Source organism: Ursus arctos, unplaced genomic scaffold (genome assembly GCF_023065955.2).
Source record: "Ursus arctos isolate Adak ecotype North America unplaced genomic scaffold, UrsArc2.0 scaffold_7, whole genome shotgun sequence".
NCBI classification, from domain to species: Eukaryota; Metazoa; Chordata; class Mammalia; order Carnivora; family Ursidae; genus Ursus; species Ursus arctos.
The window spans coordinates 9,441,735-9,458,845 of record NW_026623089.1 but is presented as its reverse complement, the minus strand read 5'-3'; the positions used below and the strand labels follow the sequence as shown (position 1 = coordinate 9,458,845).

General features: G+C 43.2%; 2 protein-coding genes across 38 annotated transcripts in view; one reads left to right on the top strand and one right to left on the bottom strand.

The window, feature by feature from the left end:
• The window catches only part of ATE1 (arginyltransferase 1), a 224,508-nt gene extending 222,296 nt beyond the window's left edge, over positions 1-2,212 (bottom strand). For 26 of the 33 annotated variants that reach the window (XR_008958029.1, XR_006408964.3, XR_008958031.1 and 23 more), the window contains exon 1: positions 1,605-1,782. Coding sequence is in view for 25 of the 33 variants with exons in the window: in XM_057308621.1 (XP_057164604.1) it covers positions 1,605-1,710 (106 nt within the window). In the remaining 8 variants the exon portion in view is untranslated. Of the gene's footprint in view, positions 1-1,604; positions 1,788-2,127 lie in introns of those variants that run through there. The other 7 variants (XR_007190069.2, XM_044382203.3, XM_026494302.4 and 4 more) reach the window with 2 other exon arrangements.
• On the top strand, positions 1,803-15,581 carry LOC113252015 (uncharacterized). Of its 5 annotated transcripts, none has more exons than XM_057308628.1 (6): positions 1,803-1,945; positions 2,894-3,007; positions 3,103-3,155; positions 10,871-11,703; positions 12,818-12,893; positions 14,770-15,581. In XM_057308628.1, exons 4-6 carry the CDS (start codon positions 11,489-11,491, stop codon positions 15,565-15,567), a joined length of 1,089 nt encoding a protein of 362 aa, XP_057164611.1. In that variant the 5' UTR covers positions 1,803-1,945; positions 2,894-3,007; positions 3,103-3,155; positions 10,871-11,488; the 3' UTR covers positions 15,568-15,581. The 5 variants fall into 5 exon arrangements, 3 of the variants coding, with proteins under 3 accessions (XP_057164611.1, XP_057164610.1, XP_057164612.1); XM_057308629.1 differs by lacking the exon at positions 1,803-1,945 and adding an exon at positions 2,484-2,704; XR_003314688.4 differs by lacking the exon at positions 10,871-11,703 and having other exon boundaries at positions 1,803-1,939.
• Positions 15,582-17,111: the final 1,530 nt, after the last annotated feature.

The window sequence follows — 17,111 nt, the reverse complement described above, 5'->3', positions numbered from 1 at the left end:
AGATATACGCAGAAACAGAAATGTCCAGAAGCCTGGCAGGCACTCACTAACAGTGAGTTACTTTATGAACCTCAAATTCATCTATAAAATAGGAATAACCTACCTACCTAAAAGGTGGGGTGCCCTATGGTAAAGATGATCACAATTAAATATAATGGAAATTCACAGTTCTCTCTTCAGGTGAGAAGGGTGAAAGCAGGTTTCTTCCACAGGACTTTAGACAAAGGACATCTATATTAATCATTTCCTCTTACTAAAATTACTGGGAAAATAATTAAGGATCTATGAAAATATTCATTTTAGACACCTTTAATACAAAGTGCTTATTACATACTGTAGTCACAATACTAAAATTCTGAAAAAGGGAGGTATCTCTAATACCCTAAGGGAACCACTGCCACCAGTTGGTGTGTTTCTCCTGGGTTTTTATTCTCCCAGAACTGTGATCATGTCACAAACATCATCTGCATCCTGTTTTTCTCCATTTAACCCTACACTCTAAACGTTTTTGTGCTTTAGCTCATCTTCATAACCATCACTCCAATCACTGCATTATATTACATTCTGCTCCCTCTTACCTACAAGCATCTAATACACAATTTCAATTGATGAGTAAACGGACATACCATAATCGTCCAAATCATTCCCCTGCTGTAGGGCATTTATATATTTTTTTTAATGGAAACTACCTAAATCTGTATCTTCGTGGTTATCCCATTTCCCACAATGCTGGGCTATTCCTTAAAATAAAAGATTTTATATCTGCCAATGCATGACACAGCAGGAAATAAATACAATGTTTTGTTTACAACAAGTCTTCCGAAAGAAACCTGAACTATGACGGGGGTGAGGGGGGAAGAAGAGAAGAGAAGAGAAGAGAAGAGAAGAGAAGAGAAGAGAAGAGAAGAGAAGAGAAGAGAAGAGAAAGCTGGCTTTGTTGTCGTTCTGGAGGTGGGTGGAGGAATGACAAGGCATATAAGCACCTGGTAAAATTTTCAGACACATTAGCACAAACAGGCTCCCTCGCCAGCAGCGCTTGTGGTCGGTCATCAATGTCTTGTATACTCTTCCAGACATTTTATCCAGATGCCCATGCCCACGTATGCACACACACCTCTTTCTATACAAAAAGTCCACCCGACACGCCGCATTCTGCTTACAACTGGGGATGATCCCACTTCAGCATCAGCACTTAGAGGCCCGCCCCAGCGGAACTGACCGCACTACACTGCTCCCTGGCACCGCATGCTGTCACATATTTAACCGTCTCCTACTGACTGAAGACGGACACCTGTTTCCATACTTTGGGCTACGGGAAGACAATCATTATCTCGCACGTCCCAGCACCTGCGTGAAGGATAAGCACCTAGATGCTTCCCTGATGAATCAGAGCTGAGGTCCGTTTCTAATTGACAGCCACAGCCCAAACCGGCAAGCCGCGTTCCGTACACCTGTCTCGGTACAGGATCTAGCCGGAGGCTCCAGCCGCCGCGCGTCGCTCGAGCCGGTCGGCCCGGGCCAGGGTGTCGCGACCCCAGAGGACGCCCGCCGGCCGCGCAGACCCAGAGGCCGCGACGCCCTCCCCCGCCCGCCGGCCCGCTCACCATTGGAGCGACTGCCCGACTCATTCTTGCAATAGCCGCAGCGGTAGGAGTCCTCGCCCTCGAAATACTCCACGATGCTGGGCGAAAGAGCGGCCCAGGAAGCCATGGCCCCGGCCCTCCGAACGCGACGCGACCCAGCCCAGCCCCGCCGCCGCCGCCGCCACCCCACAATGCTCCGCGCCACCCGGGAGTCCCCGAAGCGCGCGCGAAGCTGCTCGGGCGCCCGCAGGCCGGGTTCGCCTGGAGTCCCGCACGCTGACGCCGCCCGCGCCATCTTGACCGAGGGCAGCCTTTCGCTATTTCCGTTCCTTCTCTAACCGGGACCGCCATCTTCGGTGAGGGTGAGAAGGATAGAGGATCATGAAGGGAAATAATCTGGGAAGGACCGTCTGGGAGAGGGAAGTGGGGGTTTGGGGAGTCGGGCCTGTGCGCTCCCAGGCGAGGGGCTGGCGCAGGGCGCGGCGGGCGGTGCGAGGGTCGGACGCCAGGCGGCCGCGCCAGCCCCATCCGTGGGGACACTCACCGCAGGACACCTTGCCCTCCTCGGAGTCGCAGTAGCCGCAGTGGTAGCCGGCCTTGAGCCCCTTGTATTCCACCACCGAGGCCATGGCCGCTTCCAGAGTCTGCAGGGGCCGGCCACGCCTCTCGGCGCCCTGGGGCCGACCTCGGCGGAGCTCGGGGGCCCGCGGCGGGGAGGGGAGGAGGACGAAGCTTAGCGGGTGCGTCCCAGCCCCACGACCCGCGCCCCTAGCGCCTCCTCGGGGTCCCGGTCTCTGCTAGTGCCGGAGCTTGCGGAGACCTTAGCGAGGGTGGTAGTCGCGCCCCCGGGCCCGAAGTTAGGGCCGGCCCTTTGCCTAATTCCTTGCCAAACATTCCTACAATTGGCTCATTGTCAGCTCCGTTTTACAGATGAGGAAACTGAGGCACGGAGGTTATGACTCAGTTATTTCCTGCAGAACTCAGTATAAAAGTTAACTATTCACGGGCCGTCCCTGGCATACATGTGGGTGGCCAGCTCAGGTTTCTTCCAAACCAGCAAGTTCACTTTTAAATGCCATATACAGGTACACATGCGGGTGTTCTGTGAATGGCCGGCGTAGGTGAGTTGAACGCTTAATGTTTTTAAATCAAACAACTTTCAGAGCCAGTAGCGGCCTTGTGCCACTATAAGCCTATTGCCACCACATCTATAATTTTGAAACAAAAGATGAAAATCTTGATTTTTTTAATGTACAATTTTTTAAATGTTATTTTTAAAGTTTTTTGTTTTTTTTTTTTAAACTGTACAGGCCAAACAAAACGTTTATGTAGGTTGAATTCAGCCTATGGACTCCCAGTTTGCAGCCCCTATTTCAAAGAGGATTTTTTTTAGGGAGTAACAGTCTGGAGGAAAGTATAAAAAGGTAATATTCCTTAATCTTTAGATGCATAGATAATTTAAGATTGCCTGTCATTATATTTTTCCTCGTTAACAATGAAGCTGATTATCTTTTTGCAGTGTTTTGAAAAGTGAAATCATGAAACTTGGAGAAACAGAGGTAACCTTTTGAGGTCAGTTTTAACATTCTTGACTCCAAGGTCCACTATGTTGCATACATGCCTGCTTAAGTTGAAGAGGTTTCTTGGTAGTGCATGATCTGTTATATTACTAAGCGTCACTTGTGCCTCACACAATGGGGAAAAACCTAAGGGATAGCTATGTAGCATGTAGGAGGTTCTCAGGGCCCCTCTTGGTTTCTCCAGTTCCTCCTCAAACTTGAAGGTTCCTTGCTACATATCAGTACTCATTAAGACAGACTTCATTCATTTTGTCCATTATAGCATATTTGAATATTCCTGGTCCTTTCCCAGACAGGCTGTTCATTTTGGAGGAAAGTAAAAGGGTGTGGGATGAAACAAAGACAGCAGATACCATGCTCAGACAGAAAGTAGGAGGCCAGGAGGCTTTTTGCTTTTCTTGTTATAGTCCTGTACCAATTCACTTATGTCCCAACCTTATCCCAAGCCTTAGACCAACCTCTGCCAGGGAATGCCAATCTAGAGCTTATAATGCCAATGTCCTAGACATATGTGTTAACTCATTTAATTCTTACAGTAACTTCACAACATAGGAAATGAAGACTAGAGAGGCTAAATAACCAGCTCAAGATCACACAGCTAGTAAGAGACAAAAGAGAGTGTGTGTGGAGGGCAGGGAGAGACCAAAGGTAGAGGCAGATCACTCCAGGTTGGTAGGTGGCAGTTTTTTGTTTGTTTTTACGAGCATACATGCAAGATGGGAGGGGCAGAGGGAGAGAATATCCAGGCAGATACACACTGAGCATGGAGCCCAACATGGGGCTCCATCTCACAAGCCATAAAATCAGGACCTGAGCCGAAATCAAGAGTCCGATGCTTAACCAACTGAGCTACTCAGGTGCCCCCACTTGGTGGAAGTCTTAATAAGCAAAGGGAACTTATGAGGCTTGTCTTGGGCAGCAGCAAGATGAATGGATTCCCACACCGCCACACTAGCCATGGCTATTGAGCACCTAAATCTTAAAAGTTTGTATAGAGGGGCTCCTGGGTGGCTCATTCGGTTGAGTGTCTGCTTTCAGCTTGGGTCATGATCGTGGGATCCTGGGATCAAGCCCTGCATTGGGCTCCCTGCTCAGCAGGGAACCTGCTTCTCCCTCCTTCCCACTCCTGCTCTCTCTTGCTATCTCTGTGTCTCTCTCTCTCAAATAAATAAAATCTTAAAAAAAATAAGTTTGTATACAGAGAGGCTTAACTGGGTTCAGTCAAGTGTACTGTACAGCTGTTCTCACCATCACATCATTATCTCATGGCAGTATCCTTGCAGCAACCTTGGACTTTTCTCTGGAAAACATGCAAGCAAGAAGAGAGAGTAGTGAAATATTTAAAGTGTTGGGGAAAAAAAAAAAAAAACACACCAACTTACAATTCTGTATCCAGCGAAATTATCCTGCAAAAGTGAAAGAGAAGTGTAACCATACCTCTGAGATATTGTGGTTCAGTTGCAGGCCATGGCAGTAAAGCAAATACTGTGATAAAGCAAATCAAAGGGATTTTTTTGGTTTCCCAGTGCACATAAAAGCAAATGTGTGATGGCATTATGTCTTTACAAAAAGTACATACCTTAATTTAAAATGCTTTGTTACTAAAAAATGCTAACCACCATCTGAACTCTCAGCCAGTCCTCATCACTGATCACAGATCACCATAACAAGTATAATAACAAAAAAATTTAAAACACCACAAGAATTACCAAAATGTGACACAGAGACACAAAGTGAGCAAATACTGCTGGAAAAGTATTGCCAATAAACTTGCTCAATGCAGGGTTGCCACAAACCTTCAATTTCTAAAAAACATGGTATCTGCAAAGTACAGTAAGGTGAAGTGCACTAAAACAAGGTATTCCTGTAAAGACTTTCTCAGACAAACAAAAATGGAGGGAATTTGTCACCAGTGGACCTGATTTGCATGAAATGTTAAATTCTTCAGAAAGAGGGAAGATAATATAGGTCAGAATCTAATCCACATAAAGGAAAAGCATTATTAGAGAGGGAATATATGGAGATAAAATCAGATTTTTCATTTTTAAAAATTTAATTGCTCTAACAGATAACAGGTGGTTCAAAATAATAATAGCAACTTGCATACAGTAATTTTATAAGTTTATGGGTAAGTAAATAACAACAATTTTATAATGGAGGGGAGGAAGGAACTGGGAATACTCTTACAAGGTACTTGCACTGCCTATAAAGTGATGTAGTAGTATTTGAAAGAGAACTTGGATTAGTTGTGAATGTATAGTGCAAACTCAAGGACAATCATTTAGAAAAGAAAGAATAATCGCTAAGAGAGTAGGAAAAAAATAGAATTATGAAATGCACAGTTAAAATCAGAGAAGGCAGGAAAAGAATGGAAGACAAAAAAGAAAGGAGAACAAGAGCAATGACTAGAAAACAGTAACAAATATGGTAGATATTAACCCAGTTATATCGATCACTTTAAATGTTAGTGGTTTAAATATAGCAATTAAAGACTGTCAGTCTGGATAAAAAAAAAAATAAGACCCAACTTTTTGTTATCTGCACAAAAAACCCCACTTTAAACGTAAAAACAAAGATTAAAAGTAAAAGGATGAAGAAAGATATACTGCTGTTAAAACTAGTCAAACAAAAGCTGGAGTGGCTACATTAAATTCAAAGTAAATTTCAGAGCAAGGAAAGTTAGGGATAAAGGAGGACATTACATGATGTTAAGTGGTCAATTCTCCAAGAAAACAATTTTTAATGTATATGCACCTAGTTACGGCGTGGCAAATATGTGAGGTGAAAACTGAGAATTGCAAGGAGAAATAGATGAATCCACTATGATATTTAGAGACTTCTATACCCGTATATTGGTAACTGACAGATCCAACAGCAGAAAATTAGTAAGGTCATGATGGAACTCAGCACCATCAATCAACTGGATCTAACTGACATCTATAGAATACCTAATCCAACAGCAGCAGAATACATACTCTTCTCAAGTTCACATGGAACACTTACCAAAATAGACCACCTTCTGTGCCATAAAGAATAGAAACCATACAAATATGCTTTCAGATCATAATGGAATTAAACTAGAGATCAACAGCAGAAAGGTAGTTGGAGAATTCCAAAATATTTAGAGATTAAACAACACACTTCTAAACAACACTTGGATCAAAGAAGTTCAGAAATATTTTGAACTAAATGAAAAACAATTGGCCCTTGAACAATACTGGGGTTAAAAATCCAGTCAAAACTCCATATATAAATTTTGACTCCCCCCAAACAACTAGTAATACCCTACTGTTGACAGAAGCCTTATTAATAACAGTGTCTTAATACATATTTTTGTGTTCTGTGTATTATATACTATATTGTTACAGTAATCTAGAGAAAGATGTTATTAAGAAAGTTACAAGGAAGAGAAAATACAGTATTTATTTCTCAAAATCCACAAATAAGGACCTGTGCATAAGTGTTGTTCAAGGATCAACTGTACAACTTACCCAGTTTGTGAGATGCAGCAAAAGCAGTGCTTAGAGGGTATTTATAGCATTGAATGCATATATTAGAAAAAAGATCTAAAATCAATAATCTAAGCTTCTACCTCAGGAAACTAGAAAAAAAGAAGAGCAAATTAAATCCAAAAGAAGCAGAGGGGGGCCTGGGTGGCTCAATCCCCATGCAATAAGAACGAGTAAAGAGGCTAGTGAAGCGTCTGCCTTCAGCTCAGGTCATGATCCCTGGGTCCTGGGATCAAGTTCCGCATCAGGCTCCCTGCTCCACGGGGAGCCTGCTTCTCCCTCTGCCTCTTTCTCTCATGAATAAATAAATAAAATCTTTTTTTAAAAAAGCAGAAAAAATTAAATGAAAACTAGCAAAACTAAATGAAACTATAAGAAATCAATAGAGAAATTCAACAAAACCAAGTTAATTCTTTGAAAAGATCAGTAATGATAAACCTCCAGTGAGGCAAATTAAAACAAAATGAGAAGACAAATTGCCACTATCAGAAATGAAAGAAGAACCATTATTACTGATCCCATGGACATTTGAAGTATAACAAAGGAATGTTATGAGCAACTCTATGTCCATACATATGATAACCTATAGGAAATGGATTAATTCTTTGAAAGATGCGATCTACTAAAACTCACACAAGAAGAAATACATAACCTGATTAGGTCTATGTCTAAAGAAATGGAATTAATAATGAATAACCTTTGAAAACAGAAAGCCCTGGGGCCAGATGGGTTCATTGGTAAATTCTACCAAACATTTAAGGAAGAAATTATACCAACTCTCTATAGTCTCTTCCAGAAAATAGAAGCAAAGGAAATTTTCTAACCCATTCTATGAGGCCAGCATTACCTAATGCCGAAACCAAAGACATTACAAGAAAACTACAGACCAGTATCTCTAATGAACATAGATGTGAAAATCCTCAAAAAAAAAAAATAATAAATGGAACTCAACTATACATAAAAAGAATTGTATGCTATTATACCTTTCAAAACAATGTAATCGATGTCAACACACTGAAGTAGAAAAATAATACCTTATTAGCAGATGCAGAAAAGGTGTTTGACAAAGTCCAACAATTACTCATGATAAAAGCTCTCAGCAAACTAGGAATAAAGAGGACCTTCCTCAATTTGACTTCATAAAGAACATCTACCAAAAAACCTACAACTAGTTTCTCATACTTACTGGTGAGAAACTAGTTGCTTTCTCAGATCATGAACAAGGCAACGATGTCCCCTCTCACCACAGCTATTCAACATCACGCTGGAAGTAAGTCCCAGCTAATGCAATAAACAAGGAATACAAGGTTTATGGTTTGGGAAGAAAGAAAACTGTTTTTGTCCACAGATGACATGATTGGCCAAATGGAAAATTCCAAAGAATCAACAACAATAAAATTCTGGAGCTAATAACCAATTATAGCAAAGTTGAAGGATATAAGGTTGATATGGTAAAAGCCAATCTCTTTCCTATATATCAGAAATGAACAATTGGAATTTGAAATTAAAAACACCATTTACATTAGCACCAGAAAAAAATGAAATAGGTATAAATCTAAAAAAATATGTATAAGATCTATAAAAGGAAAACTACAGACCTCAGATGGAACAAGTCAAAGAAGATGTAAATATACGGAGAGATGATCCATGTTCATTGACAGGAATATGAATACTGTTAAGATGTCATTTCTGCCCAACTTGATCTTTAGATTCAATGTAGTCCTAATAAAAGTCCCAGCAAGTTATTTTGTGGGTATTGACCAACTGACTCCAAAATTCATATGAAGAGGGAAAAGACTCAGAATAACCAAAACAGTGTCAGAGGAGAAAACAAAATCAGAGGACTGACTCTACCAGACTTTAACTTACTACAAAGCTACAGTAATCAAGACAGTGTGATATTGGTGAAAGAACAAATAGATCAATAGAACAGGATAGAAAGCCCAGAAATAGACCCACACAAATATTGTTAACTGATCTTTGACAAAGGAACAAAGGCAATTCAATGAAGAAAAAATAGTCTTTTCAACAAATGGTGCTGGAAATGAGGATCCACATGCAAAATAAAATAATAAATCTAGACACAGACCTTTTACCTTTAATAAAAATTAACTCAAAATAGATCATAAGCCTAAATGTAAAGCACAAAACTAAAACCCCTAGAAGACAACATAGGAGAAAATTTAGGTGACCTTGGTCTTAGTGATGACTTTTTAGGTAGAATGCTCAAACATGGCCCATGAAAGAAAAAATTAAGTTGTACTTTATTAAAATTAAAAACTTCTGCTTGGCAAAAGATACTGCAAAAGAATGAAAAGACAAGTCATAGACCGGGAGAAAGTCTTAGTAAAACACATTCCTGCTAAAGGACTGGTACCTAAAACATACAAAAAAAAAAAACAAAAAACTTAAACTTCTCAGCAAGAAAACCTCTCCTCCTATGGGAAATGGGCAGAAGAATAACATTACCGAATAGGGTGGTTGGAGTATCAGTGTTTAATGTTTAGATACTATCAGAGGCACTTTTATTTTTTATTTAAGTTTGTTTTCAAACTCCTGCAAAATAGAGTCAGTAGGCAGCGTGCGGTTTCCAATGCCAGCGGTTCGTCCGTGATGACACTCTGGTTTGTTTCAAGTTCCGTGTCATAAGTGGTTAAGGATAATGTCAGCTCAGGAACCACTATCCTCTCCTTCCCCAGTGAGGATTTCTCATAAGTACTCAAACACATTTCATGACTTTTGACAAAAGATTAAAATTTAGGTATATGATAAAATACTTGTTAGCAAAGAGTTCTTTTTATATTGCTCACAGCTCAGGCCACCTTTTGTTTATGTTAGGGCAAAGTCTAGTCTTGCTGATACTGTGTTTCAACCTGATTTGCCGTCAGGTGATTTATCTCCCTGCCTTATAGCCTTCCTCCCTTGTTTCTCTTATCAGGAAAAAGAAACAATTCAAAGCATAATACTTAAATGAAAAGTACTTTTAGGTCCACATGATTGTCTTTTTTGTTTTAAGCTGATTCCTTACTTAAAAAGAGGCTCATATTAGGAATTGCATATTTTTCTTTATCAGAAAGGAGGCTAGGGGTGCTTGGGTGGCTCAGTTGGTTAAGCGTCTGCCTGACTCTTGATTTGGCCCAGGTCATGATCTCAGGGTGGTGAGATCGAGCCCCCTATTGGGCTTCATGCTGGGTGTAGCGTCTCTTAAGTTTCTTTCTCTCCCTCTTCCTCTGCACTCCTTTCACCCTGCTCATGCTCACTCTTGCTCTCTAATTTAAAAAAAAAAAAAACAAGGCTGTATTCAGCTTTCAGGAGGGTAAATAAGATATTACCTTTAAACACTTAATTTTTTTAAAGATTTTATTTATTTGAGAGAAAGAGAACATAAGGAGGGGGAACAGCAGAATGAGAGGGAGAAGCAGGCTTCACACTGAGCAGGGAGCCCAGTGCAGGGCTCGATCACAGGACCCCAGGATCATGACCTGAGCTGAAGGTAGACACTTAACCGACTGAGCCACCCAGGTGCCCCTTTCTTTTAGCACTTCACACAGTGCCTGGCTCATAGTCAGTGAATACTAGGAACTGGGTGTAGTACGATGCTGTCATGTCACAGGCGTATACAAATTTTAGCTGAACTAATAGCACATGAGTTTGATGTCTGAGTGACATGACATTTTATCAATGTTAAAATGGTGTCTTGTGAATATTAAAATGTAGGTCGTAATGTAATTCAAGGTTTTGGTATGAAAATCGACAGAAATCACTGTCATGACTTGCTGTTCGAAATTCTTTTTGATAAAATACCCATATTTACTTCCCTAATTGTTTCATTTCTGAATGAGTTCAGGGCTGTGGTGTCAAGCACATCTTTGCATACAGCATATTTGGGGAGGGATACGTTTTATTTTTAATAGGTAAGAAACCAGGTTGTAATTAATCACTATTTTTTCTTTTCACATTTTAAGAAGTAGAGACATTTCGAGAAGTAGAAACAATGAGGACTTTATTTGGACATCGGCAGCTTAAATATATGGCGACAAGTGTCTTGAATATGCAGAATCATTTCATTAATTTGTATTTTGACATTGGTGTATTGTCTGCTTTTTTATCCTTAAGTAATGACCAGTTATGAACATAATTAAATATGTGGCTAAAAGTAGATTAAAGAGGAGTAGAGCTCAAAACCTCCATTTTGCAGCAGCATTTGGCGGAGTGACACACCACCTGAGTGATGGTGAGACCACGTGACCAGGCCACCTGCACAGCCGTCCACCCTCCGCCAGCTACTGGGACTGTGCGTGCAGGATCCCCCTTCCCCGGCTGTCTACTGATTACATGTCTATGGAAGATACATAATATATATTCCCCCCCCCCCAAAAAAAAATCCAAACAAACAAAAATGACGAAGACGCTCCCGTTGCCTTGGAAGATGCTTTCTCCAGCTACACCGAGAAGGGCTGTCGGTATCCGTGAAACCCAGCCCCTCGCACTTTCTCTCTGCCGCCATTCAGCCCAGCTCACACTGGAGTGCATTCCCTACCAGCCAGACGATGTCTTCACCTACCACCTCACAGTAGTCTCAGTCTAGGATGGTGATGACACATACAGAAGCTGTGACTGCCTCTGGTTGCCCTAGAAATCAAGGGCAACCATGATTGTCACCCTCCTGAAGGATGAGCAGTGGCGAGCGGAAAGGCGGAAAGAGGGCCGGGAAGGTGCTGGCTGGAGAACAGGACCTTTGCACCACGGAGAATGAGAGACTGGGGCCCAGCGCTGCGAAAGCGGACGCTGTGAGGGAGAGGGCGAAGAAGCAAGCATGTTGTTCGCAAAGCTGGCGATGGATAGGGCACTGGCAGAGAAAAAGGACACGGAAGATCCGCAGCGGATGGCTACTGGAGGGGCGGCCACGGACGCCGGGCGGGGAGGGTGCTGGGGGAGCCCACGGAAGGACCGACTGGCAGCGCGGACCCCATCCTCACGCCGTCCTCTGGTGACAGACTCAGAATGGTTGGATCTGAGTGCGGAAGAACAGTAGGTATCATTTCCTTCCGTTTTGAGTTAAACGCAGGAGAACGTTCATTTACCTGTGAACAAGTGTAGCACAGGAACGAAAATGATGGGCTCTGGAGTCGCGCAGGCGCACATCCTGCCTCTGAAACTGACGAGTCACGGAAGCTCTCTGGCCTCGGTTGTCTTTGCAGCGAGGCCTGACGAGTGCCTCCTTCATGGACCGTTTGGGAGACGAAGTGAAAGGGCCCACTTAAGGCCTCAGCACATCACCCAGTATATAGTAACTCAGTAGACGCTGTTATGGAGATATTGTAAGAACCTCTTAGGAAAGAAAAACATGAAAGCAGAAGTAGGAGTCTGTTTAAGAAATTAGTTTTACTTACACGGTAATTATAGTTTTGTTTTTTATCAGTCTATATTATAAAATCCTCTTTTGCTGCAAAGGGAACTCAGGGAAACAGAATATTTACAACCCAGGTTACTAAACACCAAACCCATTTGCTAACTAAGCAGGTTAAGAAATAAGAGTTCTCTAGGATACCTAAATGTGACTACAGATTTCTTGGCTGTAGTTTTCTGCATCAGATTAAAAAAAAACAAACTTTCTTGACATCTATGTAAAATATAAACCTTTGACAAGAATCATGAAATATGTCACAGTTAGCTGCTGTTGGAAATTAACGTAGCTTATAAGTTGTACTATATAATTTTATGCATAACTGAACTTAAAAGGGACTGACCAGCTTTGAGAGCTTATTATCAATGGTAAGGTTCTTTGTTCTACCAAAAATTATACAAATAGTGGTTTTTGGAATTTGAAATAGCAACTCAGCCTCCTCCAGTCCAGTGTTAAAGTAAGGGTATTTCTGTTAGTCTCAACCTCAAACTCAATAGGGCTCTTTGTTCATACATTTATCAGAGAGCATTCCTTCCTTGCTTCAAGGAATGCTACAAGTTAGCCGTAGTCCTGCCTATTACTACCGGCACAGAGAAATACCTCTTGCTATTGAAAAGAGTATGACAAGCGTGTGAAAAGTGAGTCCCAAATCAACTCCCTACCTCATTTTGCACCAGGGCCATGTTTTCTGAAAACTTTCTCCGGATCCTAGTGTGATTTCTCTTTTTAATCTTCCAGATTGGCCTGGGCCCAAAACACTCAGGACCCTCGGATTGCAGTGGGTTCCCAGTCCCCACTAGAAAAGAAGATTAAGGTGAGGAAATATATTTGCCATGAACTTTGGAGCCAGTAGTACCATCATAAAAAGTTTCTTCCCAAGGCAGAAAGGGCCTGAGTATTTCAAGCCAGAGGGCTTTGTGTCTTAGGCTTGGTTCCGGCTGGACAGCACTGAACAATACAAACATCGCTTGTGCCACCACAGGGCCGAGGCAAGTGAGGGTGAAAGATTGTGATAAGATGGGCTGGGATTTTATTTTATTGAATACGTGGAAGGTCTGAGGAAGTAGCATTGAAGCTAAAAGTTAAGTTACGTTAGCCCTGTAGTCAGAGTTGCTGTATTGTGCGTTTGGGATTATATGAAGGAGGAACATGTGAAAATATTCAGATGGCAAAGACAATACAGTTTTTGAAGAACAGAAAAGTCAGGGTGGCTGCAGCAGAGTGGGCAAGCAGTCGAGCTGAAAGGCAGTCAGGAGCGAAATTATGAAAGCCATACTGGGATTTGGGATTTTCTCCTAAAAGCAACAGGACACTATCCTAGGTTTCAGTGCAGGGAAGGGACATGCTCAGATTTGTGTGACACAAAGATCACTCCAGTTGCTGTGTGCATGGTCCGATGGGGCTGGGGCAGAGAGAGAGAAGCGTGGCTTCAGGGAAGCTACCTAGGCTGCTACACTAGGCTAGGGACATTTTGAAGTTAGTGGGGACAGGACTGGGAAGGGGGAAAGAGAAGGAAACACTTTGGAAGAAGAGTCAAGTGGAGATGTTAAGTAGATTGTATCTAGGGGTGAAGTTGAGAGTTGAGTACAGGGCAGTCTTGTATGCCTCCACGGTCTTGCTCATCCCTTCTTGCCCCCTCTAGAGCAGTCCCTGACACATGGTAGGTCACCTTGTTGAATGACTGAGACTGTCCTTGTCCAAGAAAGTCTAAATGAGACTATGCTCATCTTAAGTGACAATTTCTGTTGTATTTTCTTACATTACATTTAAAAGACAGAACCAGCAAAGTAGGCGGCAGGGTGTGGCCATGAGGTAGGAAGAGAATGAAGGGCTGTTCAGTCACCTGGGGATATTTGGCTAATGGCTGAAACAGTCTAGGGGGGTCCAAGATAGTCTTGGTCACATGCCCTTGGCCACAGACTGGAAGCCAGAGGAAAGTAAAGTACTCAACTCTGTAAAATGCTGCTGAGGTCAAGTATGACAGGGACAGAGACAGGACCCCTGAATTTGTTGCTGTGGAGATCCCTCACAACCTAGATGAGAGCAGTCTGGGGGCAGTGGGGTCATGGAAAGCCAACCGAGGAAGACCGAGGGGGAACTGGGAGGTAGGGAAGAGGAGAGGGGTTCTAGGTATCTGCTTCATGGCACACGGGGAAAGGGAGCCAAGATGGGATGTGCGGCAAAGGAAACGTTTTCCTTTTCTGTTTAAAGATGATATATGTATATACTGGAACATATTTTTATGCTGACGGGAGTGATCCAGTACAGGGGAAATTTCGATGAAGCAGGAAAGAGAATTTGGTAATTGCAAATTGAGATTCCTGAAGCTTCACGAGGACAGGTGGGAGAACTGGCTTTTGATAGACAAAGGGGCAATGTTCCTGTTGTAAAGGCCGAGTCCAGGATCGATGCAGTGTGGTTGTTCTGGCACTGGGAAAAGGAGGGCGTTCCTGACTGAGTGCTTCTGTTTTCTCAAGGAAGTCTAAGGCGAACTCTTCAACCGGAAGGGGACCCTGAGGGAGGGGAGTGTGGGAGGTTTAAGAGAAAGCCGGGGAATGTGGCTAAGAGGCACCCCATCAGGGACATGGTGTCAGAGTGCCAGGCAGAGCTTCTAGCCATTTGTGATCTATGTCATGGCCTGAACAGAGGACGTCCAACTTAAAAATCTTCTAATACTTCCCTCTGACAAGAGTTTAGGTGATGTCCATTCTTCAAAAGTGAGGAAGTTTTTGCTCCAAAAGTCTCAGCAGGAGAATGAAACACTCCATCAGCTCAAAGCCATGTCTTTTGACTTCCGGTTTGCCAAAGCAGAGGCATACTACTATCAACGACATCAAGAAATGATGCTGGGAGAAGCATGGAGATACACGATGGTTCCAAGGTGGGAAATTAAAATAGAGAGAGAGAGACCACAAAGTGAAAAAACAGGAGATGCTAAAAAATGGGACTATTTAGTGCCTGAGAGGGAGCTGGACCACATAGAGAAGCACATATACCGGGCCGAACGGGCCCGAGGCCTCAGAGATCACAAGTATCAGCTCCTCCCTCAAAGGATTCCGAGTGAAACAGTCTTCCCCAAAATATTAACCCTACGGAAGGAGGAAAAGACTGAAACTATCCAGAAAACCCACAAAGCTAAGACCAAAAAGCACAGGGCAGCCTGGGCAAAGGAGCAGATCAAGGGGCATCAGGATCGAATGATTCGGGGGAGAGAGCTCACGGAGCAGAGAAGCGAGAGACTGCGTGCTTGGAAGATGTCTTCCCCTGCTCCTCCTCTCCACAGGCCTGCGACGCACAAGGAGGAAGAGAAAGAATTCGAACAAATCACAGCCTACCCGATTGCCCAGCCTTACCAGGAAGCACTCATAGAAGTGACCATCCGAATGGAAAAGTCCAGAAAGGAAGATAATGTAAAAAAGCCACTCCGACGAGAGCTCTTGAGTATGCCACCATTTTTGAGAAGTCAACTAGAAAAAAATAAAATTTAAGTTATTTTTCTGGATTATTGTATTTCTTTTTCAGCCTGACATACTTTGACAACTGTCAGCGCAGTAAAACCCCATACCCCCGAATTGTGTTTCTATGTTTGCATCAAACTTGGAGGGGAAAAAAGTTAAACCGAGTGTTTGTTTCAGCTATCTGCATAACTATCCCAGAACTTAGTGACTTAAAACCACCACTATTTCGTTATATCTCACAATTCCATATCAGGAATTCAGGCAGAGCTTGGCTGGGCGATTTTTCTCCCCCGTCCCCCCCCAGCCAGAGCTGCTTGGGGATATTCAGGTGACAGCTGGACTAGACGGTACAGACCGTGTGCCCTTGGGGTTGACTAGAAGGCTGGGCTTCGCTGGTCCCAGTCCCCGTCTCCTCTCTCCACGTGGTTTCTGGCCTTATTACATGGTGACTAGGGCTCCGGTAACGTGTCAGACTCCACAAGGGTTCTTTTGACCTAGCCTCCGCAGCCCCAGAACATCACTTCTGCCATATTCTGTGGCTCAAACAAGTCACCAAGATCAGCCCAGACTCAAGGTGGGGGGTAGGGGAGGAAAGAGACTCTTCCTCTCCAAGAAACTTGCAGCCATCTTTTAATCTATTCTAAGGCTCTGAAAAGTCTACCATACACGTCTATCCTTCATTATCCTATCCATTGTGTTTTATGTTAACACTGCTCATAAAAACGAAACAAGTATTTTTTTTAAAAGATTTATTTATTTATTTGACAGAGAGACAGCCAGCGAGAGAGGGAACACAAGCAGGGGGAGTGGGAGAGGAAGAAGCAGGCTCCCAGCGGAGGAGCCCGATGTGGGGCTCAATCCCAGGACTCTGAGATCACGCCCTGAGCCGAAGGCAAACGCTTAATGACTGAGCCACCCAGGCGCCCCCGAAACAAATATTTTTATACAAAGAAACCAACAATTCCATAGCTCCTGAGTTGATCTTGACTAAAGAGAATTGGCTCCGTCTCTGCAGAATATAGACTGAGGGTTTAAAAGCCTGTTGCAATTATATGCAGACAACACATTGTCTTGTATTCTCCAGCACACCTAGAATTTCATAGGATGTCAGAAGCCTAAGCCTTAGCCCTGAGAGAGACCCAAGACTCTAGGATTTAGCCCCTCCAGGAGCTTACAATGGACTTGGAGAGAAGTCAAAGCAGCACACGCCCAGCGCTGTGCTATGAAACAATGGATGGAGAATACAGACTGCAGAGTAGAGCAGCTTATGGGCAATGCCAGCCTGAGAACACCCACCCTGGTGAGAAGTCCTTGGGCAGGGCAGTTAGGACAGCAAGGCCTGGACCCAAACCGGAAATGGCCTGGACCCATCAGCCCGGAAATAAGGCACACCTGGGCCCTAGGGAAACTCCACTGGAAAACATGGGCAAACCACGTTACAAGCACAAACAGGGTAACTGAGGTAAGAACCGGGTGCTATTAGAACACAAAGTTCTAGAGGAAAAGAAAGACTTTGGGGAATATTACATGTGTTTGATATTTAAATGGTAACATGTGTTAGTTGTTTTTTCCTA